The sequence below is a fragment of the Bos taurus genome, chromosome 12, assembly GCF_002263795.3.
Source record: "Bos taurus isolate L1 Dominette 01449 registration number 42190680 breed Hereford chromosome 12, ARS-UCD2.0, whole genome shotgun sequence".
NCBI lineage: Eukaryota > Metazoa > Chordata > Mammalia > Artiodactyla > Bovidae > Bos > Bos taurus.
This window is the reverse complement of record NC_037339.1, coordinates 82,297,046-82,324,029: the sequence shown is the minus strand read 5'-3', so window position 1 is coordinate 82,324,029 and position 26,984 is coordinate 82,297,046. Positions and strand designations below refer to the sequence as shown.

General features: G+C 41.4%; 1 protein-coding gene across 1 annotated transcript; it reads left to right on the top strand.

Annotated features, from left to right (window-relative positions):
- Nucleotides 1-1,185: 1,185 nt before the first annotated feature.
- Nucleotides 1,186-26,902, top strand: ARGLU1 (arginine and glutamate rich 1). The gene is given in 4 exon segments (NM_001038190.2): nt 1,186-1,765; nt 10,219-10,444; nt 12,733-12,816; nt 26,688-26,902. Coding segments are annotated over 4 exon segments (822 nt in total). The 5' UTR covers nt 1,186-1,418; the 3' UTR covers nt 26,853-26,902.
- The last annotated feature ends 82 nt before the right edge of the window (nt 26,903-26,984 follow it).

Genomic DNA, 26,984 nt, shown 5'->3' with positions numbered 1-26,984 from the left:
GAAGAGTCAGACACGACTGAGCGACTTCACTTTTACTTTTCACTTTCATGCACTAGAGAAGGAAATGGCAACCCACTCGAGTGTTCTTGCCTGGAGAATCCCAGGGATGGCAGAGCCTGGTGGGCTGCCATCTATGGGGTTGCACAGAGTCGGACACAACTGAAGTGACTTAGCAGTAGCAGCATCTTAAAAAAAAGAAAAAAACTGGATTTGTACTATTAGTCTGCTGATGGTTATTTCTGTTTCTGTGCTAACAGCTTGGTGTTTAATTTTTGTATTATTACTCCTTTTTTTAGAGTTTTCTTGACCATTCACAACCGTGTGATCCTCTACACAAAATTTAAAATTAGTTACTTTTAAGTCACCCTCGAGAGAATTTGGGATTTTGATGTCAATTGTGCTAATTTTCAAATTTGACTTGGGAAGAATTGGCCTATTTTTGGTCCTGACTTTTCATCCAAAGATCTGCCACGTTTTTTTCATTTACTCAAGTCTTGTTTTCACCAAGAGTAATGGATTTATTTCATCACCAGGATCTTGTAACTCCTTAAACTTTATTCCTAATTACTTTACAGTTTTTGATGCCACTGCAAATAAAATAATTTCCTTTTTAATAGGTTATTACTTGTTCAAAAGGAAAACTGCTAATTTTCCCTCTGCTTATCTCTCTCGAGTTTTAAGCCTCTTACTAAACTCAGTTTTGATGGAGACATCTGAATTTTGGCACTTGGCCTCTGAAGCGCTGCATTAACCCCTAGCTTTCCTGTATCCCAGCCTCCTTGCCAGCCAGTGAGCTGCACAACCGCGTCATAAAGTGCGGTGTCTCCAGGGCACAGCACCAGCGAGCTCAGCTCAGAGCAAAGTGGTCTGTACCCAGGGCCACTGACACTATTTTGGCCTGCTTGACGAAACCAGCTCCTAAGAAATAACGCCGTCAGTCAGTTCCTACTGAGGCACCTTTCACCTGCGCCAAAAGCAGACGAGCCCAAGATTACGACAGGAGCATCTTACCAGGAAGCAAAAGTGCTCTGGAGCAGAGGCCAGGGAGTCGGCCTCCCGCGCGGCGGGCCGGCGGAAAGAGCCGAGCGCACTCGGAAGCTCCGGCCACGCCTTCCGCAGAGAGCGTCAGGGGGCGGGGCTCGTGCGACGGCGCGTTGAGCGCGGGGCATTGTGGGAGGGGCGGCCGGTGCGGCCGCGGCTGCCATCTTAGCAACTCCTGGCGTTGCGGCCTTGTCGTTGGAGGCGGCCTTCGCGGCGGCCCTCGACCTCAGAGAGAGACGAGAGAGTCAGCTCGCTGACCAGCTTTCTTTCCCTCGGCCTCGACAGACCTGTCGGCCCGCGTCCGGAGGCGGAGGCGCGGGTAGCCCGGCACGTGCAGGGCCCGAAGCCAGCGGTTAGTCACAGCGTCGCCCGGAAGGATGGGCCGGTCTCGGAGCCGGAGCTCGTCCCGCTCCAAGCACACCAAGAGCAGCAAGCACAACAAGAAGCGGAGCCGGTCCCGGTCGCGCTCTCGAGACAAGGAACGCGTGCGGAAGCGCTCTAAGTCCCGGGAAAGTAAACGGAACCGGCGGCGGGAGTCGCGGTCCCGCTCGCGCTCCACCAACACGGCCGTGTCCCGGCGCGAGCGGGACCGGGAGCGCGCCTCGTCCCCGCCCGACCGCATCGACATCTTCGGGCGCACGGTGAGCAAGCGCAGCAGCCTGGACGAGAAGCAGAAGCGAGAGGAGGAGGAGAAGAAGGCAGAGTTCGAGCGGCAGCGGAAAATGTGAGCTTCCGCGCGGGGAATGGTGGGGGTGAGGGGAGTGAGGGGGACGGGGGGAGACGGGGTGGTGAGGGGAGACGGCGAGAGGGAGGTGGTGAGGGGGTTGTGAGGGGAGACGGGGTGACGGGGGGCACCGGTGGGGGCTTGGTGAGGAGAGGGGGGGTGACGGGGTCAATGGGGGGTGGTGAGAGGAGACGGGGGAGAGGGTGGTGAGGGGAGACGGGCTGACGGGCGAGTGGGGGGTGGCAGGGCAAGAAGGGGGTGACGGGGTCAGTGGGGGATGACGGGGACACTGGGGGTGACGGGCAGTGAGAGGTAGCGGGGGTGGCGGGGACACTGGGGTGACGCGGGAGTGAGGGGCGGCGAGGAGGCAGGCGGTGGCTGGGTCGGGGGAGGTGGAGGAGGTTAGAAGAGTCGCCGGGACCGGGCCCCGCGGGCTTGCAGCTTCGGCGTCTGGAAAAGCGGGGGTCAGGACCTACCCGCGAGTTGGTTGGGGAGGAAGACAGCGGGGACCAGCCTGGGAGGGCTTGGAGGGGAGATCGCGTTTTGGCGCGAGAGGAGGCGGCGGCGGCGGCCAGTCCCGGAAGTGGGGGGTGCAGTTCCGAGCGGGCCGGGAGCCGTGTCGGCCCCCGAGGCTGACGAGGGATGCGGGCCTCTGTCGCGTCGGAGACGTAGGACCCGAATTCTCCGGGTAAAGAAAAACACTCCAAAACCAGGCGTTGAGCTTCCGTGTGTTCCTCCTGTTGAGTGATGTCGTGGTCGCTTCTCCCTTCTTGAGCCTCCTCTTTTTTTTGAGGTGTAAAAAGCAAAACGCACGAAGCTTAAGTGTATAGTAAGATGGATCTTGACGCGTGTATTCACTTGTGTAACCACCATCCCGAGCAAAGCTGACTCCCTCCTTTTGCTGTGCTGTGCTTAGTCGCTCAGTCGTGTCCGATTCTGAGACCCCGTGGACTGTAGCCTGCCCGGCTCCTCTGTCCATGGGGATTCTCCAGGCAAGAATACTGGAGTGGGTTGCCATCCCCTCCTCCAGGGGATCTTCCCGACCCAGGATCGAACCCAGGTCTCCCACATTGCAGGCGAATTCTGAGCCACCAGGCAATTGTACTGTTGATTGATTTTGCTGTATAGTTCTCTGTAGCACACTTTGGTGCAAGCCTATTGTTTCCCCTTGTGGTGTACTTGCTGCTGAGAAGACAGATTTGCTTTTACTTTTGCATTGATCCCATGTAGAAGAGGCACCTCTCGAGTTCTCTTTTGATCTAAGACTAGGTGCACATCAGTTCAGTTGAGTTCAGTCGCTCAGTTGTGTCCGTCTCTTTGCGACCTCATGAATCGCAGCACGCCAGGCCTCCCTGTCCATCATCAACTCCTGGAGTTAACTCAAACTCAAATCCATCGAGTCAGTGATGCCATCCAGCCATCTCATCCTCTGTCCTCCCCTTCTTCTGCCCGAAATCCCTCCCCAGCATCAGAGTCTTTTCCAATGAGTCAACTCTTCGCATGAGGTGGCCAAAGTACTGGGGTTTCAGCTTTAGCATCATTCCTTCCAAAGAACATCCAGGACTGATCTCCTTCAGAATGGACTGGTTGGATCTCCTTGCAGTCCAAGGGACTCTCAAGAGTCTTCTCCAACACCACAGTTCAAAAGCATCAATTGTCCCACACTCAGCTTTCTTCACATAGTCCCAAGCTAATGAAATGGCTTGGGATAATACGGTCTAATCATGAAATTTTGGTTTTAAAGTATAGGGTTCTGTTTTGGTTCAAGACTATGGTGCTCTGATGCTTTGGGTGTTCTTTCCCACCGAGAATTCGACTTGCTGACTCTACCTGTTTAACCAGCCATCTTCCATAGCTCTTGAATGCATGTTTCGAACGTGCCCGTGAGGCAAGACAATTACTGAATGTTGAATTTTCCCGAGCCAAGTTTTTCTTGTATACTGATTGTGCAGGGATTTTAACTTTATCTGCAGTGTGGCTTGTTTCTAAAAGCAAATCATTAAGAGGTCTGGGAATAGAAAACTAATATTACCATGGAAGCATTACCTGAAGAGTCCCTTCACTGCATTCCTTTAAAACATGGAAATGCTTTCATTTTTCCTTAGAAATGTCAGTGATTGTATGAACACCAAGTACCCATAATTGTGTCAGAGGAAATTTCGATTACATAGAATCCAGTTTTGTAAAGATGTAGCTCTCAAATAACTATCAACGTATGAGTATTTAAAAAAATTAAGACATCTCTGAGATAATATTTACATATGAAACCAAAGGATACCTCCAAAGAGTAATGGTTTGCCATTTGCTAGAAAGCTCAAGACTAGAAAGCTCCCATACATACGTATGGGAGGAATAGTTAGAAGGATTTAGCAGACTTAACACGAATAACAGAGAAGAAATCCAGAGATGAAATGAGAACATAGAGCAGTTATGTAGTTACAAGTTGATAGAGGAGGCACACTTCCATTAGCTTGTATGAAGGGAGGAGGGGGCAGAACTAGCATCCACCTTAAACTGAATTCCTGTGTGTCCTGCCGTTAGTCACTCAGACATGTCCAACTCTTTGTGACCCATGGACACTAGCCCACCGGCTCCTTTGTCCATGAAATTCTCCAGGCAAGAGTACTGGATGGGTAGCCATTCCCTTCGGAGAAGGCAATGGCACCCCATCCAGTACTCTTGCCTGGAAAATCCCATGGATGGAAGAGCCTGGTGGGCTCCAGTCCATGAGGTCGGTAAGAGTCAGACATGACTGAGCAACTTCACTTTCATGCCTTATGCCAAGAGCTGTTATTCTGAAAGATGATTGACCGTCCAGGATCTCAGTCTAGCTTGAAGATGTATAGGTGGGTAGGTAGGTTATAATACAGTGTGGTAAATTCCGTGATAGTGATGTGACTGTGAAAAGGAGGCATCCTAGACAGCTCAACACCTTAGTTCTCTTGAGGAGTGAGTGGCAGATAAAGATAGGAGACTGTCAGGCTTGCCATAGGATACGTGGGCACCCAGGGAGGGAGTCCCCCCACCCCTGCCAGAATAAAGGGAGAGGTGCAGATGGTCTTAATGTGGAGTAAAGATATGAATATGGACTTGAAATTCCGTAAGTACGAAAGTCATGGAGTGACTGTAAAGGTAGATTTAGGCTGGGAATCATGGGAAGGGTCTTGTAGGCTGAATTACTGAGCTTGAATTTTGTCATAGAAACCAGAAGGGTTTAAAGCAGGCAAATGGTGTGGGGTTGTTGATTTGTTTTTAAACAGATCAACTGCTGTGTAGGATAAATTACAGTAAATACACATAGGAGTAGTGAAGGAGCAGTTGTTGAAATGGACAAAAGGGACAGATTTAAGAAACATTTAGAGCAAATAAAATTTCATGTGAAACATAAGGGAAGTAAAGCATATTCTTGCCTCTGTTGTGGCCATTGCACCTCAGCTACCAGATGTTTAAGTCATGACACTGTGGGTCAGACTCAGGTAAAATGTCAGAAGCCTGGTGCATGGTGGAGGGGGAGAAATAAAGGGAGTTTCCACTTGGCACTTCCAATGTAGGCACTAGATTTTGAATATAGTGAGTTTATCCAAGCTTGATAGTGGGGGACTGAAACCTGAGAACCTTTGATCCTAGATAGAATGACCCAGGGAGAGTGTGGGGAAGAGCGGGGGTCACAGGGATGTCTGTGTTTACTATTGGACAGAAGGAAAGTGCGTGGTCAGGCAGTGAGTGAAGAAGGAGTGGAAGATACACTGTCGAGTGTACCTTCTGGTGAGAGGTCCAGTGTGGGGTGGAGAGAGACAGCAAAATTAAAATTGATTGGGCTTTAGCGATTAGAAAGTCTCAGTAAGATTGGAAACCAGGCTGTTTTGCCATTTACACTTCTGAGACCTTGAATAAACTACCTACCTTGGAGCTTGATTTCTTATCAGTAAAATGGAGATAGCTCTCATGTTTATTGTGAAGGTTAGAAATAGTGCATTTGGGGTACCTAGGTGGTATTTGTCATGTATGCAGTAAGACTCAATAATGTTGTTTGTAACTTGCATACATGCAACCAGATTGAACCTGGTGAATTTAAGAAGTGACCTTGTAAGTCATAATTTTAATACAATAAAAGGCAGACCTTAAAATTAAAAAATTCTTTTTCTCAATTTTGAGGTTGATAATTCAGTTGGAAAGATCTCCTCATGTCCCAGTCATTCAGTGTTGCGCTCTCTCTCTGCTTCTGCACCCTTATTTTCATGTTTTATTTTGAGATGCTTTATGCCTGTTGTAATAACTGTTGGGGAAAGAGTGACTAAAAATGGCTTGCAACAAATCAGGATAGTAGTGGCGTAGTAACTAGTGTTCAGCTGCATGACTTTGAGCGCCTTCTAAATGAGAGTATCTGAAGTGAACTGGGGTCTTAGATAGATTCTGAGAATACTTGGGAGCTTATTGTGAGAGCAAATTCAGTGTGTTGGAACTGCATACCAGGGAGGATAGGGCTTTGAGAAGAACTTTAGGGAGAAAGATCAGGCTGATGTTGAAAAGAATTTTATCAATTTTTAAAGTATTTTGTAGCCAAGTTTTTGTGCATACCTGTGCTGTCCACATTTGTCTGGGGAAATCATGCAGAGTAGGTCATTGCCTGTGGAGCAGCTAGGTTGAGGGCCACCCCTCAGCCACCTGCTTTGCCTCAGAGCCCATCAGAGATGTACATGATGATGTGGTGTATAAAGCTTTGGGCAGAGTAGTCAGTACTGAGTAAGTACTGTTTGCTAATATTATGAAGCAGTTCCTAGAATTAAGCTCCTTGCACTGAGTTTGTACATTTTAAAGACTTAAAATAATATTGCGTGATACTCTGTGCAAAGTCCCACTCGAATTAATGGTGCTGTGTTGCTGGGCCTTTGCTGTTTGTTCTAGTGGTTGCTGTTTTAAGGTTGATTGTGATCAGTGTTTTTAAAAGACCTGAGACAAAGGAGAAAACTTGGTTTTGATTCACCCCTTTCATCAGTGTCAGGTTCTTAACAAGGGGATGAATTTAGCAGAGGACTTTGAGGAAAAAATTAAAGAAAAGAATATCAAGAATGACACTCCTATGACCAAAGTTTAACGAATGGGTATGCAGTAATTATAGTGATATGTTTCATAAGATACTAGTGATGAAATTGGGTTGTTGTTTTTTTTCTTTTCCTGAGAAAGTTTCAGTGCCTCTTTTGAAAGTCAGCCTAATAGCTGCCTTATCAGTGATTATGATAATAAATTTGTCATCAGTAAAAATGAACTCAATTTTTTTTAAGAGCTATCCACCCATCCCACCCTCCTTCAGCTGAGTGGTACAGCAACGTTATGTTGTATTAGGTTTTATTCAGTTTTATACTATATATCTTTGCTTTTGTGGGAAGACAGACAAAGAAAGGGATCCAGACAAAAGAACGGTGGAGTAAATGGATCCAGAGTCACAGTCGGAAGTCCAGGCTGTGGCTTCTAGCACAGCACCTAGTGCACAGTGGGTGGCTCCTAGAGGCTTGTCCTGTCTCTCAGGTGCTTAATCCCCTGTGCTTGTGTCATTGAGTTTCTGGATTCACGTGTGTGGAGGGAGGGGAATTAAAACAGTGTTGGGCTTTTAACTTTTTCAGAGCTGGATCTAGAGATTGATTACTTTTTTCTGATTGCTGAAATAGCAGTTCTAACCTTACCAAGAATAACAGTGATTATATCATTGATAATCCTTGTAGGGGGCAGCTCTGCACTGGTGCCCTGACCTTGCCTGTCTCCTGACCGGGCACAGCAGCAAGGCCTAATTACAGTCCGGAGTGGGGGTGCCTGTTCCTCCAGGAACAGAGAGAGATAAGCAGCCTTGTGAGAAAGTCCACTGGGCCATTTCCCATCTCCTGGTTTCAGTTAAGCTTGGCAGTTTCTGCTTGCCCTCCCCTCGAGACTGTGAAACTGCTGAGCTGTAGTTACAGAGTTGACTCCTTAGCCGCAGCTGCCTCTTGCCTACACTGCTTGTCACCATGTGTGGCATGTCACCTGGCCCCTCTGGTTTGGTGGCCATCAGTGGGAGCAGAGACCCAGGGAGCTGATACCATGCTGGTGTGGCTTTTGCTGTAAGTAATAACACTGAATTTGTTTAGGCTCATTTAGTACTTACTGACCAAATCTGTGGAAATGTGGCCCCATCAGCCATTGTGCTGTATTGCTGTCATTTAGGGACTGTTTGCTTGTCAGAAACACTAAATATATGTCAGATCTCTTCCATCTTTACCAAACTCCTTAGTTAATTAGGCAGCTTTTCTGCTGATAACCTAACTCAAAGCCTTATCCCATTCTTTTCCCTCTTTACTACTTTGTGTGGAAAGTTTTTAATTGGAACTTGGCTTATAGTGTCCTTTTAAGAGTTGAGTTGTACCATTTTTGAAATTTTTAAATGAAATTTCTTCTAGACTTACACATTTATTAATTTTATAAGAACCAACTAACAAAAGAACGTGTACAGGTTATGTGTGTACTTTTAAAACTTGGTGTTAGGAAAGCTTTCCAGTTTACCAAAATGGAGTACTGTAATCCTCATACTTCATACAGGTTCAGCAATTGTTAGCCTTGCTTGTTTCTTTTCATGTTTGTCTTTCTCTTTGGATGAAGTAGAGAAACAACATGGTTGTATTTGAAATGTTTTAATTTGTATTGAAGTCACTGCCTGATTTCCTTTAGATATTCTGGTCACTCAATTTTAGTGCTGAGGTAAATACCTGTTCTATTTTACTGAGCTGCTGTAGATGAAGGCTTATTGGAACTGCCTTAATACGATATTTTATTGAAACTTAAAAAAGGAAAAGGAGCATAGTTAGAGTACATGTTAGGCTTTCATGTTTTCCCCTCCAATTATAATCACCAATAATGTAATGTTGGGAAGAGATAGTTAAGAGGCAAGCAACAGAATCTTCAGAATGGTTATTTCAGATATCTGAAACCTAACAAATTATGCTTTCTCAAGAAGCTCCTATCTCCCTGGCAGAAATACGTAGAGATTATAAATGCAGAAACAGATATGAATCGGAATGTAAGATATGCTGGTGTTAGTATGGTATCACTGAATAAATAACAGGAGTTAAGAATGAAAGCACCTTAGTGGAAATTGAATCACCCCCAAAATAGTTGACTTGAAGTGGATTAGGATATTTAAAGGTCACTTAGAAACTATAAAGTCTTGATAGATAAATTGAATGACTTCATACATACATATGAGTCATCAAAAGATAGAAAGTTTACAGATTTTGTTTAATTTTGTGGTTGTGAGAAAGTTGAAGCATTAATAGATTGACCTCTTAGTATTTAGGTATACTTTCAGAGTCTTGCATTCATTTCAGCACAGATTGTCTCAAATAATGCTGTTGAATAGAAATGTAATGTGAGTCAGATTAAAAAGAAACTAGTGAAGTTAATTTTAATATATTCTGTATCTTTATTTTTTTCTTTTTACTAATCTTCAGTTCAGACTGGATGCATGTGACTAGTGGCTGTCATATTGGAGATGACTTGTATAGTGCGAGGTTTCCACCATGGTGCCTTGATAAATGTCAATATCTTCAGCACCGAATTTCGCCTTGAGTAAATAAGTTCTTATATATTATCTAAATGGGATTAGAATAATTCAGCAATATCATGGTGCATTGAACTTTTTAGTAGAAGTGATGATACAAATGCATTTCATCCACTTCCCCATATCTGGAGAAGGAAATGGCAACCCACTCCAGTATTCTTACCTGGAGAATTCCATGGACAGAGGAGCCTGGTGGGCTACAGTCCATGCGGTTGCAAAGAGACACAACTGAGTGACTAGCACTCCCCATATTTGGTAGAGCTTTGAATTGACAGTTAACAAAAGAAAGAACAGGTTCATTAAAGGGAAGAGTTGTGAAGCTAAATAAATCTGTGTTTTGTCTAAAAGCTGAAGTACTATTGCTTTCGCACTGTGAATTTCTTTGGATCTGTATTTATTCTTACCTTGCTTGTAGTGGGGGAGGAGGAATCAATTGAATTGCTTGCTACATAAGTTTCTCCTAACTTTTCTGTAATTCATGGCTTAGATTAAATGGATTGGCAGATGAGCAAATCATATATTTAATAGCTTGTCCTTTCATTATAAAGCTGATAGTTTAAGTAGATTTCCTGTTTCAGATTTACTCTGCGGTTCCTAAAGCTAAGGCATTAAGCTCTTTGTATATACTAGTTTTTTTGTATTTACTTTAGAAAGTGACAGAAGAAAAAACCATGATGTTATATTTATTTGAATTTTGGTATCACTTGACCTCTTGGTATTTATCTTTTCCTTGTAATGTTACATGAGAATGAGTTGTAAAATCATGGAAATATATAATCGGACTCTGTTTTACAGACTTAGAACTAGTTCTATTTCAACTCTTCGTTTATTATATTATCAAAATCATTTTTCCCACTTTGTTTGCTAGTCGGCAGCAGGAAATAGAAGAAAAACTCATTGAGGAAGAAACAGCACGAAGAGTGGAAGAACTGGTGGCCAAAAGGGTAGAGGAAGAATTGGAGAAAAGGAAGGATGAAATCGAGCGAGAAGTTCTCCGAAGGGTGGAGGAAGCCAAGCGCATCATGGAAAAGCAGTTGCTCGAAGAACTCGAGCGACAGAGACAAGCTGAGCTTGCAGCACAAAAAGCCAGAGAGGTAACGCTCGGTCGTTGGGAAAGTAGAGACAGTCCATGGCAAAACTTTCAGTGTCGGGTGCCTCCTGCTCAGTTCAGAAAGAGATGGAATACAGACTCATTCCTTTCTCGTCTAAACTTAACATTGCTGTGAAAGTTAATTTTTTAGCCTATTCAGATGTGCTGACTGATACTTAAAAGTTATTTCCATAAAACTATCCAAGGATACTTTTTGATTGAATGAAACTGGCTTACATATTTGAGAAGTGTTTGAAACTTTTGCCATGGCTGCAGGACTTACATTTTTCTTTGGGAGGGTGGGGGGAGACAGGGAGTGGTAAAGGGAAAAGGTTAATAATCCACCTGTGGTTATGTGTTCTTCTTTTCTGTTCATCACTCTTACTGCCTAGACTGTGAGAGGCTTTTTGCCTTCAGTCAGATTAAAAAGAGCAGGGCCTAACGTTGAGTGACAGCACCTGCTTTTGATAAATAGGTTTTCTTGCTCTTCTTTTTTTCCTTCTTTTATTCCTTGCCCCCTACCCCAAATCCTGCTTCAACACAATGGACTAATTCTAGCATTCTGATCATAAGGCCCTCCATTTTCCTAATGTGTTTCAAGGATCTTTTTAGGAAAAATGTCCAGATATTCATCCACTTTTTTAGTATCTACTAACAACTCCTTTTTTCCTCTAGAGAGTTATGAAGGAACAGGTTGTCCTTGTCTGGAGTCAAGCTAAACACACGATTTGTTTTATCAGCAGCTGGAGCAGAAGTTGAAAATGTCTTTCTGTGAGACAGTAATTTGCTACTGAAGCTTTATGGCTTGTTTGCACTGATTACTCCAGGATCCTAAAACTTGCTGAAAGTCACTGAAACAGTCGAGGCAAATTACTTTACAGCACTGAGTGTCCCTCAACATAGTTGCATAATAACTGAATTCCATTGATGTGTGCCATAGGAAAACCCGTAGTTCTATTTTGTTGAACTTCAATGTTTTATTCAAAATAATGTGATTGATCGTCATTTTTAATCTTGACATTATTGTGGAAAAGTTGACCTTATATTAAATCTTTGTTTTCCAGTAAGCATAGTTTTTCAAATGCATTTTCCCTCGTGCTGTCTTTAACTAGATATACATGTCTATATTTAGTGGATGTCACAGCCTCTGCAATTGAGTATATGAAATTTTGATTAGTGCTTTTCATGACGAAGATACTTTTGGAGTAATGGTGCTGTCTTGTAGCGAGTTATTAATCATAGGAAGATTTTTTTCTCTTCGTTTGCTTTTTGTTTCATATTAACAAATTTTTTTTTTACACGGACACAACCCTCCTGACAGTCTTCCCAAATATTAAAATCATTTGAATATGTATGCTGTGATCTCAACACTGCCCAAACCATCAAGCAGTCTTCATATAGTTTGCATTATAAAATCTCATTAAATTCTCCAAGAAAAACTAAATTACAGAATTTTATTTCCTGACCATGCACCCCCTGGATTCCTGATTTTCAGTTCAGATTGTAGATGACAAGATAAGCTGCCTTTAGAAATTGTCAACAATTCTGAATGTTAAGTCCATTTTCCCCATGGAAGAAGCCCTTAGTTCCATGAAGTATGGATTACCATTTGTATTTTTCACTAACAGTAAATGTATTTTTCTTATTAATTGTTTGCCTTAGGAATGATGAATTACATTTTTTGTTCCTTCTTACCATAAACATCTGCATTCCTCAGCTCAGCCTTCCTTGTATGTTGTTTCTTTATAAATGGTTGAGCTGCTGATGCAGGTTTTGCCAAGCTAACAGTACAAATCATTTTAAAGAGGAAGCTGGCGCGTATGGCAGCCGAGGAGCACACTCTGCAGGACACTGGACAAGACAGTAAATATTCAACTTTTAATGCTGATTAAAGGAGTATAGGTAAAGAATACGTAGGTATACATAATTGGTGAGACAAATATTCACTTTATTTATCTTTTATATATTATTTTTTAATTTGGTAAATACTATCCAGTTTTGTAGTTGTCCTTGTTGATTTGTGTGATGTTAAAGTATTAGTAGTAACTGCCAGGAAACTGTCATTAGGGAGGGTGTAGTCGGTTGCTGTTTGGACTGGGAGGGATGATTGAAATTTAGTGCTAGAAACAAATGTTAGTGGCTGCACAGTTTATCATTTGTCAGACAGAAGGTAGCTATACAGCTGCCCTGTTAAGTCAGATCAAAAAAGTTCAGAGGAAGATTAGTAAGTATTTATCAATTAAAAAAAAAACATTTTATCTTTCTAACATCTTAACATGTCCTCCCCTTTAGGAGGAAGAACGTGCAAAACGTGAGGAGCTGGAGCGAATACTAGAAGAGAATAACCGAAAAATTGCAGAAGCACAAGCCAAACTGGTATGTATAAAGCAAACATGAAAACCAGTTCAGAGCTCTCAGGACTGTTGTAAGGAATTTGATGCAGGAGTAGGAATAGTTCACTAGATTTTGGCTACTACCTCTAGAGGAATCTCTTTGGGGCAAGCCAGAAATTCTGGTTAGTCTGGAGAAAATTCCAGGATTCACAGTGGTTTAGAACAGATTTTCTAGGGGAAATTGAACTGTCCCTAATTTTTTTCTATCCTAACCTCATTCACATTTCTTCTCTACCTAAAACACAAAACCAAAAGTCTGAAGGTATTTACACCCAATAATATGCAGTATTTCACTTGGCATAAGTTGCTGTTATCAATTACTAGACAAAATAAGTAGACAGTATTTGATAAAGTGTACCAGGTTAGAAAGTGTTTTGTGTTTTTCAAGTTTATAATCTAACAAAGAACAGAGACTTAAATAATGGCATTGTGAAATAGGCATATGAAAGGAGATACAATTTTTACATTTCAGTAAAGTCAACATAAGAATACCGAAGTAAATTTTTTCAATAGAAAAGCTAATACACATCACTTCTGTTTTTCGTTTCCATTCTGTATTTTAGTACTCCAGTTTTTTGTGTTTGTAGCATATACTAGCATTTAAAAGTAGATACAGTTTTTGTTGTAGTAGGATTTTCCCACTTAAAAGTGTGAATATATTTTGAAGCATACTCAGTATGATGAAAAAGAAAGCTAGAATTAAAGGAGTATAGATATAAATAAATCAAAAACAAAAAAAGATAGACATTATAAGGGAAAACTTTCTTATACAGATGGCATATAGGAATTCTACTTCAAAGTAAGAATATAAATCAAAGATAGAGGAACATGTACTTAACGATGAATGAGCGTTAGTGGTAGTTCCTGCCCAGGAATGAAAACATGGCCCAAGAGGGACTTTTGATTGTAGACAAGTTTTGCGTAGTTAGAAATGGTTGTGAATAATATAGCCATGGGAAAACAGTTGCCACTAAGTTACACTGTAGACTGGGGGGGAAGCAAGATGTAGTTTCCATTTAAGTGGTTTAGAAAAAACAAATTCTGTGACTGTGTTTCTAAAGGCACAGAAAAAGATCTGGGAGTGTCTAAGCAATTTGAGTTTGAGCAGACTCAAACTCAGAGATACAGAAGGACAAGGAAGCCTGGAATGCTGCAGTTCATGGGGCCGAAGAGTGGGACAAGGCAGTTAGAGCTGGATCCTTATGGCCAGGTCGGGGGAATGAGGGAAGACGGCGAATACTTGTTTATAATGAATAAGAATGTGAAAGGTAAACCACCAGCAGTTGGTTCTAGAGCATGATCTTTTACAAGATAATGTACCCCACATAAGAGCCAAACTCGAAATATTCTGAACAACTTACTGAGCTTGACATAAGGACTCTTATTTAATATCATTGTCCTGGTTAAAGTGAAAGCCACAAGGAAAAGGAAAGACTCACTTCTGCTTTACCAAGGAAGAGACATTAATATCTGCTTAGGTAGAAGAGGCACCATGAATGTGAAGTGGATGAGAAGTCATAGTAAGATATATCACTGTATGCTGATGAATAAGTATGTGATAATTTTTTTTTTTTAATAATTCCACATAAGGAAATCTCAGTACAAATAGAGAGTATAAGTTGGAAGTATGCCTCTTAATTTTAGTTTTGCAAGTTGAGCTTTGAATGGTACACGCAGTCTGGTTTGTAAGGCATGGATATTTGTAGAAAACAGGAACAGTGTAGTTTGGGTTGAAACACTGAAGCCAAATTACCCAGCAGGTGAGGTGGGATTCCTTTCAGAACATGGTGTAAGAGATTGGATAGTAAAGGGGTTTGGGTTGTGGATGGCCTGAAACGCTGGATGGTGACTCTTGAACTGGGTATATGCTGCTGCAGTCCTGATCCTCCTGACCCGGGCTGTCTGGGTGCCTAGGGACACCTCCGCCTCTGGTGTTCCTCTAAGAGTGTACCCACACGAACCTTAAATTTAGAGCCTTCTGTTTGTCATCACTGGGAAAAGATGAGCAAACATACTCTGGAGCAGCTTCTCAAGTGGTAGTAAAACTGGCCAGATTTTGTTTTTGTCTTGGTTTGCCTCAGACCCCTACTTTTGCAGAACACAGTTAGGATGCGTTATTAGAAAACTGAGATCAGAGTGCTGTAGGAGTTGCTGAAATGCTTCCTGGCTTCTCTTTTGTGGGTCAGTGACAGTTTGCACCGTCTTTGGTCCCTGGACCGTACTTAGACCAGCTGCTCCGGGGCAGTATTAACAGATGGTGCAGTGACGCTACTGTTAACTGCACGTTGCCAGTGAAACTTGGGTGAAAAGAAAGGTGTCGTACAGGGAAAGAAGCTAGAATTTGAAAGTTGGTAAGAATTTGGACATAATTAGTCCATTTGCTTCTTGGTTAGGTTCAGTAAAGTTGCAAGTATAAGTTACTGTTCATATTGGAAAAGATTAATTTTTATTCGGTTCTCTTGGTGAACATTTCCTTGCAGGGAAAGTTAGAGTGTCCTTTGTGTAGGGAGACAAAATGTATATTTTGCAAAACATATATTGCAGTTTCTTTAATTTTTGTTTTCTCTCCTCTTCCTCTGAATTTTGAGTGCAGTTCTTTAATCTTTATACATATTTACCAAGAAATGGGCTTACCTGGTGGCTCAGTGGTAAGGAACTCGCCTGCTAATGCAGGATATACAGGTTCAATCCCTGGGTCAGGAAGATTCCCTGGAGAAGGAAATGGCAACTCACTCAGTATTCTTGCCTGGGAAATCCCAGGGTTAGAGGAGGCTGGCAGACTACAGTCCATGGGGTCACAAAGAGTCAGACATTACTAGGGAATTCTACATGGAATATATTGAAAATCTTGTTAAAATGATAGATACAATGTATAAAGAACAATATGAAGATAAAAAGGAGTCAAGTCTCTTAAAGACTTTAATGTATTAATTGTGGAGACAAGCACAGTTCCAAGAAAAGTCAACTAATAATATGGAACTGCTTGGTAAGGAGTATGAATTATGTGAGACAACTGACATATCGCCCTGAGAACCTTCCTGGAAGAGAGACCTCTGATCTGGACCCTGATGGACAGAATGAGGACCAGAGTGTGAGGAAATGAAATGTAGTGCAAAGGCCTGGAGGGAAGTAGAGATGGAGAAACAGCAGGAGTTGGGGGACGGGAAGAGCAGTAGCAGTTGTGGTAGTAAGACCACTTTGTGTGTAGCAAGCTGTGTGGTAAGTAATGGGAGAGTAGCTGTCACAGATTCCTGAAAATAAAACCTCTCCTTAGTAGGGAAGCAAAGAAATGGCCCTCTCTTTGCTTTTTCTCTGATACTACATGCCACGTTTGAAGATCTTTTCCTCCTGTCAGTGCCCAGTGCTGGCAGGGATGTGGTCACAGGGACCCTTTGTGCAGAGCGCTGTCCTGGGAGTGGAAATGGGCATGATCATTTTCAGTTCAGTTGCTTATGGACTGTATCCTACCAGGCTCCTCTGTCCATGGGCTTCTCCAGGCAAACATACTGGAGTGGGTTGCCATTCCCTTCTCCAGGGATCTTCCCGACCCAGGGATAGAACTCTGTAATACAGGGAAAGTAGCTAAATACAAAACTTGCATACATACTATGATTTTCCTAATTTGAAACGTACATTTGCACATTTAATAGAAAAATACGCCAAAGTGCTGAGAATAGATATCTCAGATTGGTAGGCTTGTAAGTGATTTTATACTTTTCTCCAGTTTCTACAAGTAATACATGTCACCGTTGTAATCCCAAAAGAGTAACTAGTAAAGAAAGTAAACTTAGGCCACACTTAGACTAACATTTAAGTAGGTCTTCTTGACGAAACTACAGAGATAGATCCCAGTAATGTCTGTAATAAGAAACATGAGCCAAGTGCTGGGCTCTCCTGTGTGACAATCATGTTAAGTGGTCTAGACCAAGAATAATTTTTGCTTATTTCAATTCCAAGTTATCAAGATACTTGATTTTATCTGTTCATAAGGAGACAAAATATTAATGGACATACACGTTTGCTTTATAAAATCAAATGAAAATTAATCAAAATGTGAATTGACTTGGCTTGGCTTTTTGGCACACCGGGTTAGTATTGGCAGTGTACAGATAGCATCAAACATTTGCAAGGCTGTTAGCATGATGAGATGGAGAATTTTAATTTTCTTCAGTGTTAATACTTAAAAACTGTGTGAAGGTCTTTGCACAGTTTTTTAGTGATGTGTCTGGGAAGAGCCCAGATACTGTTCTGAAATGTATATGAATCTTACTTATTCAGAAAGGGGAACAAACTAAATTAAGGTGATAGGTATTGGCATGGAATAAAATGTTCTAGGCGGTTATATCAGTAGGAAAAATGACCCTCAAATAGTTCCATGAAATTATTGATCTATCATATATTTCCTCTCTTTAACGTTGAATAGTTTTCCCCCTTTTCCCTTATCGCATAGTGAGATTTCCCATGTTCATTGCGCTACATGACAATTGGTATCTCACCAGTTTGAGAGATTTAAAAAATAGTACCATTGTTTACTATGTATGAAATATATCCATATTCTTAGTTTGAATTAAACTAGATCTTACTTTGCAGTTAGGAGAGACTGTAAAAAGTTTTTAGAAAGATGCAAGAAAGCACTTTTTTAAAGCATGTGTACACATGTTGTTGAATACAGATGACTTTCAGTGTTGCAGGTGCACAGCAGGGCGCTTCAGTTAGACACATACATTATTTTTGAAATTATTTTCCATTATAGGTTATCATATTGACTAGTTCCCTATGCTATATAGTAAATCTTTGTTGCTTGTTGCACATCTATTTTTTTAATTAGAAATCTAGCTTTCTATTCATACTAAGACAAGAGGAATAATAGTGTCATAATTTTTTAGGCAAAAACTCAAGTTTTCTAAAATATATATTTGCATACTATGTATGTATACAAAAGCTTTTAAACTATACTTGTAAAGGCTTGAAAACACAAAAGAAGAGAGATGGAGAAATTGGAGAACATAAACTAAATGAAATGGGAGTACTGAATATGAAATAGAAAAAATGAAACAAACTAGATAAAAGTAAAAGATCATCATATAGTCCAGTTGTTTAAACATGGCTGCTCATTGGAAACATACCTGGAGCTCTGGAGAAAAAGGCAATACCTGAGCATTTGTATTTTTCAAAAGAATTTCAAGATAATTCTGATATGCATGTGGATTTTAAAAAGTATTTACAGGTTTTTCTATTAAATCCTAGTTTTGATGATACAAAGTTTGATTATTTTTCTGTTGACCAATTGTGATAACAGTGGTATTGACTAATAGTTACATAATCACAGTAGTAAAAATGTTTTATCAGTTTTCACAATCAATAGCCAGACGCCCCCCCCCCCCAAAAAAAAAAGATAATTACAGTTACAAGCCATAATGGAAAGATGCTTAACTTAACAGTATAAAATAATGACATACAATTTGGGGGTGTCAAGCAGAGTGATGTTGTAAGTGGAACTGTGTGGATGCACATGTCTTCATCCCCCGAGTCAGTCACTGTCTTTTGGTTGGTGCGTGTAATCTGTTTACATTTAAGGTAGTTATTGATATATGTGATCCTATTACCATTTTCTTAATTGTTTTGGGTTTATTTTCTGTGGGTCTTTCCCTTCTCTTGTGTTTCCTGCCTGGAGAAGTTCCTTTAGCATTTGTTGCAAAGCTAGTTTGGTGGTACTGAATTCTCTTAACTTTTGCTTGTCTGGAAAGCTTTCGATTTCTGCATCAAATCTGAATGAGAGTCTTGCAGGGTTGAGTATTTTTGGTTGTAGGTTCTTCCCTTTCATCACTTTAAATGTATCCCATTTACATGCCATTCCCTCTGGCTTGTAGAGTTTCTGTTGAGAAATCAGCTGATAGCCTGATGGGAGTTCCCTTGTATGTTATTTGTCGTTTTTCCCTTGTTGCTTCTAATATTTTATCTTTCTTTAATTTTTGTCAGTTTGATCACTGTGTGTCTGGGTGTGAGACACCTCCTTGAGTTTATCTTTCCTGGGACTCTCTGTGCTTCCTGGACTTGGGTGACTATTTCCTTTCCCATGTTCAGGAAGTTTTTAGCTATTATTTCTTCAAATATTTTCTTAAGTCCTTTCTCTCTTCCAGCTCCTTCTGGGACCCTTGTAATGCAAATGTTGGTGCGTTTAATTGTCCTCAGGTTGTCCAGAGGTCTTGTAGTCTGTCTTCATTTGTTTTCATTCTTTTTTCTATATTCTGTCCTCCCTTTGTCCGTTCTTCTGCCTCAGTTATTCTGATGTTAATTCTTTCTAGTGTATTATTCATCCCTCTTTGTTCTTTAGTTCTTGTAGGTCTTTGGTAAACATTTCTTGCATCTTCTCAATATTTGCCTCCATGCTTTTTCTGAGATCCTGGATCATCTTCACTATCATCATTCTGAATTCTTTTTCTGGAGGGTTGCCTATCGCCACTTCATTAGTTGTTTTTCTGGGATTTTATCTTGTCCCTTCATCTGGGACATAACTTTCTGCTCTGTCATCATGATTAACTTTCTGTAATACGGTTTTTGTTTTAGCTGCTATGAGACTGCTTCTTCTGGCTGCTTCTGGCTGCCTTCTGATGGAGGAAGCTAAGGGGCTTGTGTAAGCTTCCTGATGGGAGGAACAGGTGCTGGGAAAAATTGGGCCTTGCTCTGGTGGGCAGGGCCTTGCTCAGGAAAGCTTTAATCTGATTATCTGCTGCTGGGCCTGGGGCAGAGATGGAGGAGGGAGTGGGTCACACTCCATCTCTAGTAGTTGTTTGGTCTGAGGTGACCCAACCCTAGGGTCTCCAGGGCTCTATGGTAGGGTTAGTGGCAAACTCCCAGAGGGTTTACGCTACAGGGGACCCTCCAGTGCCCCTGTCCCTGCGGTGAGCCCCTGCGACCCAGCCTCCCCAGGAGGCCCTCCAGCACTAGCAAGTAGTTTTGGTTAAGTCTCCTGTGGGGTCACTGCTCCTCTTCTCTAGGTCTTGGTGTGTGCAAAACTTTGTTTGTGCTAAGACTGGAGTCTCTGTTTTCCTCAGCCTCCTGGGAGGTCTATGATCAAATCCTGTTGGCTCTCAAGGCCAGATTCCCTGGGGATCCCCAGTCCCTTTGTTGGATCCCAGGCTGGCAAGCCCAATGTGGTGTTCAGAACCTTCACAACAGTGGGAGATCTGTTTTGGTATTATTATTCTCCAGTCTGTGGATCACCCACCTGGCAAGTATGGGGTTTGATTTCATCGTGATTGTGCACCTCCTCCCATCTCACTGCAGCGTCTTTTTCTTTGGACGTGGGGTGTCTTTTTTGGTGGGTTCCAGTGGTGGTTCTACAGCTCGTTAAAGTTTTGTTGCTCTCACAGGAGATGAGTGCATGTCCTTCTACTCTGCCATCTTGAACCAAAAGCACTTTTTAATGTTAGTGTAGTAGACTGAAAAATAGCCTCCAGCCCCCTAAAAAAAGATATCCATGTTCGAATCCCCAAAACTTGAGAATGTTACCTTATATGACAGATTAAGAGTTTTACAGATATAAGTTCAGGTCTTGGGGTGGAAAGTCTATCCTGAATTATTACTATGCCCTGAATGCCTTCAGACATTCACCAACTCATCACCAACTCCATGGATGTGAGTTTGAGTAAACTCTGAGAGTTGGTGATAGACAAGGAGGCCTGGCGTGCTGCAATCCATGGTGTCACAAAGAGTCAGACACGACTGAGCGACTGAACTGAACTGAATGCCTTCACATGTATCCTTTCAAGAGGGAGCTAGAAGAGGTTTTACCACAGAACACACAGAAGATAGCAAGAAGAGAGAGGTTGAAAGATACTAGCCTTGAAGACAAGAGTGATGTGGTCAGAATGGAAGAAGTCGTCCTCGCGGCCCACAGGACCGGGAAGAAGCTCGCAGTGGACTCCCCTAGGCCTTCCCGAGGGAGCACAGCCTGCCGACACCTTGGTATGGGCCCAGCGATGCCGATTTTGGATTTCCAGCCCTCAGATGAACTTTGTGTTGTTTTGAGCCTACCTAGTTTGTGCTAACTTGTTACCTAAAAATGTGGGCATATTTTTGGAATTGGACAGTGGATAGAGGCTGGAAGAATTTTGAGGCACATGATAGAAAATGCCTGGACTGCTTTTGAGAGACTCTAGGTAGGAATATGGACTTGCTAAAGTGCCTCTGGGCCCTGCTGGTTAGGGGTGGGAAGAAAACAAATAACATGTTAATGAAACTGGAGGCAAGGAATTCCTTATTATACAGTGGGAGAAACCTAGCTGGATTGTATCCTACAATTGTGCGAGAGGTAGAACTTACATCATGATGATCTTCAATTCTAAGTAAAGTGCAGTCTTGTTTCTTCTCATACTTTATGAAAAATGCAAGAAGAGAGAAATTGAGCAAAGAACCAGGAAGTAAACTAGATGAGAACTTGATGTTTGTGCTAGAAAGAAGGCCAAGGGTATGACTGGACATCTTGATAATGGGAAAAAGGTTAGGCGTGTGACTCACAGGTTACCTCAGCCATTTTAGCAGAAGCCAGGAGTAGATGAGATTATCCAAGAAGGACCCGTGGAAGAGCCTGTTGGCTCATGGCCACATGTGCCTGGGAGATCAGCAGAAGCACTGCCAACATGGACTGAGAGAGAAGACACCGTGGCAGAAGGGTTTCAGACTTCCAAGCAGATGAGACAGTGGTATGGAGTCAGAACAGAGATGGGAAGATCCTGGCGGAAGGAATGTGGCCCTAGAATGTCAGCACCTTGATTCTGCTGCAGTGATAACTGCCTGCTGGATACACTTCTGTTGTTTTAAGCTGTCCAGTTTGTGGTAATATGTTACAGTGGCTACCGGAAACTAACATAGAAAAGAACGTTTGTAATAGAGCTGAGTGTATGTAAGTTGACTGGTAACGACATGTTTATACAATTTAAGAGATGGGAAAACATGGTATGGCATCAAATTTACAGGTCAATTTAAATATCTTAATTTGAGTTGGAATGGTGGGCAAGTTAGGGTTTTCAGGCATTGAGAGGCTTGTTCCCAGATGATAAGGTAGAAAACTGATTTAATTATGTTGGTGTATTCTGGGCAACTGTTTTTTAAAAACTATGAACATTAAATGTATTGACATTGTGCAGTGTGGTGTGAAGGACAGAGGCTATAGAAACAAGAAAGCCACTGAGGTCATGAAAAGGTGGGCACTTGATAAGGTGGAAATAGAAATAGTAAAGAGAGAACAGCTGAACTTGGTGAGTGAGGAGGGTGTGCAGAGGGAGGAAGAAGAGGAGAGAGAAGAGAAGGAAATCTGCAGTAGGAACCGGGAAGGCCTGGTGTGGTCACGACAAGAGCCGGGGGTCACCAGGCATTAAAAGAAAGCTTTCACAAAAGGAATGCTTATTGAACAAGATAAAAGAACTGAGTAAAAGAGAATTTAGGGCACAGAATTAAAAGAAGTGCATCTAGAAGAGTACAGTTTCTTTTTTGTGAAATTTTAAGACATGAATGGTAAAATCCTGAAAGTGTCAGCTCTCTCTCTTGGCAGTAACGTCGAGCAGTCTCTCCAGAGATCTGGAAGGCAGTGATTTCTGTACCCAGTGTTTCATACCATGCTCAGTTACCAGACAGTTCTTGAAGCAGTTGTTTGTATTTTAGGTAAAATGAAGAGAGAGGAGATGTTATCTAAAGTATGTTTGTTATAAAGGTAGCAAAGGGGAATTGACCTGGAGAGAAAGGGGGCTAGAGGGGGGGTGGTCACGGTTTCTCTGTAGAGAGTAGTTGATGGTACGTGATGGTATATATCCTCAGAAGGTGTCTGTCAGAATAACTGAACTGCCATGGGCCCTTGAGGGGAAAGAGGGTATTACTTTTTTCAAGCCAAACCCTCCCCCCCCCCTTTTTTTGGCTTTGTACATGAATAACATAAAATAGTTTGCCAAGGGTCAAAACTAATTACATCAGATTTTCTTTTTAATACTTTTTACTCATTTTTTATCTAAAATGGGACCTGTATTATACTTGTTAATAGAGGGAAGGGTGTGTTAAAATTGCAAAATGGCAGAGTGAAACATATGCTTTGGAAGGTTAAAATGCAGAAATTCACATTTCCAAGTTAGGGGCATGATTCCTAATTGTAATATTTTTTTATTTTTTCCCATCATTCCTGATACATATTTCATAAAAATTCATATGTATTCCAAGTAGAGAGTGATGGTTTTCAGTATCGCTATTTGCTAAAGAAACTGCTGCTAAGAACCTTGATCCAAAATCGTAGACAGGGTAAGGAGAACGCTTAGAAAAGCGTTAATTTTTACAAAGGTAATAGAACCTCTGGGTAAAGAGGGACAGGGAGACAAAAGATCCTGGGAGAGGGGCTAGGTAGACCCTTGTATTACGGCAGTATATGCTGCTTTTGTGTATTTCATCTTAGCAGTTCTTTTGAATGGGGTGAGAGTTGAAAACCTTTTTGAGACCAAGCAGGGCCCTGGGTGCAGTGGCCGGGAAGGCTGGCTTACATCATCAGTGTTGACCTTTCTCTTCGGCCTCCATGGTGTAAGAGAACTTGGTGTTGTCCATCGGTACGAACATGCCTGTGTGTGTCTGCCTCTCATTTGGAAGAATGGTTTCTTGTGTGCACATTGGAAACAAAGATGGGAGAGGAATAAAATGCATACTTGCTTGCAAACGGGATCATGAGAGACAGAGCAGCAGGTCAGTTAGCTGAGAGGGCTGCAGGGCCTTAGAGGAATACCTTTCCAGGCGGCTGTGGAGTCCCACCACACACACTGATGCCCAGTCAGGTTTCCATCTCTTGAAAGGCACTGAGTTAAAATGAGAGAAGACTGGTTTTTCTCAACTGGCCTTTTTTAATATAAAGTTTACTTTATTGTCAAGGTTTATCAATTTACCAACATACTAATTAACTTGCAGTTGAAAAGGACTTTGTAATTTTATCAGTTCAACATAGTTTTCTTATTTTAGAGCTAAAATAATGGTTTTTCTTTGGTCACTGTACTTAGGCCTCATATTTTTTGTTTGGCTTAAAGGATAATTTCTAGCATTTATAAAGTATTGTACTTTACAGTACACTCTCATAATTACCTTATTTCATCTTGTAATTACCCTATAATTACTCTGTGATCATTTCATAGTTATTATCATTGCTATTAGAGTCATTCTTTATATATAAGGGTCAAAAATAATTAAGAATTTCCCCAAGATTATTGAAGTACTGAATCTTAAAAACCAACTTTTATGCATGTCAAATTCTTCCGTTTTACAAAATCTTTGAGTGTTTTACAAATAGGGAGCCTTCCCTAATATATTAAAATTGTTAAAAAACTTATTTCAGGCCACATTTTGGAATACATGTTCTTTACACAAAGACACTTATTTCTGTACCATTTTATTTGAAAATGTCTGTTTTGTTACTTTTTATTTTTTTCTTACAGTTTTGTTGAGATATAATTGACATACAGCACTGTATAGATTAGTGTATAGCCTAAACATTTGACTTATGAAATGATTACCATAAGTTTGCTGAAAATCCATCTCTTTTTTTTGCCCAAAAATATGCTTAGTTTAAAGCCATAATAAACAAACTACGAGTGTGTGTGCATAGAGGCGTGAAAGGCGCTTCAGGTTCCGAGACTCGTTCATCGTCAGGTGCCGGCAGCGGGCCCCGGGCCTCGCTAGCACTGGGCATAGCACTTGTTAGAGTCATCCCAGTTTCATAATGCTCCCCCACTACACAGACACTGTCATCTCCTGTATTTGTAGACTTAATGAAAATGAACCTTTGTTTTTTCTTCACTCAAATCTGAAGTTAATTTGAGTACAGTCGAAATAGTTTTTTCTGTCTGTGAAGGAAGTTGCTGTTTAAAGCTTGTTTGATTTTTTTGATAGGTAGTATCACGTAATTCTGGGTTTAACAGTTACGCAGTATTTTCTTTTATAGGGTTTTTCCAGTCTTTTACAAACCATGTTGCAATAAATTTGTTCAATTTTGCATGTATGCAAGTATATTTATAGAATAAAACTAGTAGAAAATGAAATTGCTGGATATAAAAGTGCTGTGAAAATGTAGTTTGGGGTAGATTAGTGCCAAAGTGCTTTTCATAAATTTCTCAAGTGGGTTGTTGAGGTTGTGATATAAAATCCTTCAATCCCCAGGGTTCTTTCTAATATGCTTTCCTTAAGGCTGAGTTAGAACTTTAGGGATGTCTGTATTGGTGAAAGTTTCTGAAGCACAGGCATGCACCCTGAGAGTCTTTACTACACCTTGATTCAGCTGCGTGTGCCATGCCCCGACCATCTAGAAAGCAATTACAGGAGAATAATGGAGATGAAAGCAATGAATTTTTGACTTTGGAAATAAAAAGCCATTCAGATGATGCAGTGAATATTTTACGGTCAAGGTCAAATAGGGAGAAGAGGACAACTCAGTAATAACTGAGATTCAGAAGTCAAGGGTTAGAGCAGGTGGTCTAAACCTTGGCACTGTTAAACTTTGGAGTGAGTTGTTTGTTGTGGGGGCTGTCCTGTGCTTTGGGTGTTTGGCAGTCTGTTCTCTCCTCACGAGATGCCAGCAGCCACCCTCAGTTGGGATGGCTCAAGTCACCACCACACACTGCCTGATGTCCCCTGGGGGAGAGTGGAGTGGAATTGCACCTAGTTGAGAGTTTAAGGAAGTGGACATGGTATCTTTGGAGAGAAGAGCGACTTGAAGAGGAAAGAGCTGGTGAGAATGGCCTGAATTTTCTTGGTGCAGAGAGGAAATCTGTAGAGAACACAGAAAGTTGGTTGCTTGAGACTGAAGGAGTTGAAGTTATTGCAGGAATTAATTTTATTGGTGTCTATTGAAATTAGCCAGGGAAGCCCAAGAATACTGGAGTGGGTAGCCTATCCCTTCTCTAGGGGATCTTCCCAACCCAGGAGGTACACCTTCAGGTTAAAGATAAACCTTCTGGTAAATTTTCTTGAAATTGGACTGCAAGGAGATCATACCAGTTCATCCTAAAGGAAATCAGTCCTGAATAGTCATTGGAAGGACTGATACTGAAGCTGAAACTCCCAATACTTGGGCTACCTGATTCGAAGAACTGACTCATTGAAAAAGACCCTGATGCTGGGAAAGATTGAAGGCAGGAGAAGGGGACAACAGAGGATGAGATGGTTGGATGGCATCACTGACTTGATGGACATGAGTTTGAGCAAGCTCCGGAAGTTGAAGGACAGGGAAGCCTTGGATGCTGCAGTCCATGGGGTTGCAAAGAGTCAGACATGACTGAGCGGCTGAACTGAACTGATTGAAATTAGCGTTTTATAGTCAGCCAAGTCAGAAAGGTTTATTTTTCTCTCCAGAAAAAAGTTTATTATTTTTTGGTTGTCAATATGACAGTATAATGTAGCACCATTGAGGATTTTTGTTTGCCTTTCTGATTACAAATTTAGTTAAATTGGTAGATAGAATACTCTTTAGAATTCATGCCTCGATTCGTAATTGACAGTTTGTTAGTCTGGTTACTAAAATGATAGATAAAAATAGGTAATAGGACAAAATGTATACTGAGCTCAAGGCATGATTATAGAAACTTCTTTTGATCTTCACAATGTTCACGTGCTTTCCTAACAATATGTTCATATATTTTTCACAAAAAACAATATCGGAAAATGTTGGAATAACTTATAAGGAGTTCTTTTCGACTTCCTCAGTGTTTTTCCCTGATACCTTCTATGTCATCTTAGGCAAGATTTTTTTAAACATAAACTTTTGTATACCACTTTTGATTAATTTGTTAGAATATTACAAATAAAAGATTCTAATTTTTTACTTTTAACTTACAGGCTGAAGAACAGTTGAGAATTGTTGAAGAACAAAGAAAGATTCATGAGGAAAGGATGAAACTAGAACAAGAGCGACAGCGTCAACAAAAAGAAGAACAAAAAATTATCCTGGGCAAGGGGAAGTCCAGGCCGAAACTGTCCTTCTCGTTAAAAACCCAGGATTAGACTGCGAACTCTGAACTTTTTACGAAGAAATATGGAAAAACTTTGTATGGTAGCTTCATGTTGAAGTGGTTTTTTTTTTTGTTTGTTTTTTGTTTTTTTAATTTGGAAAATCTGGAAAGTTAGCTTGTTTTA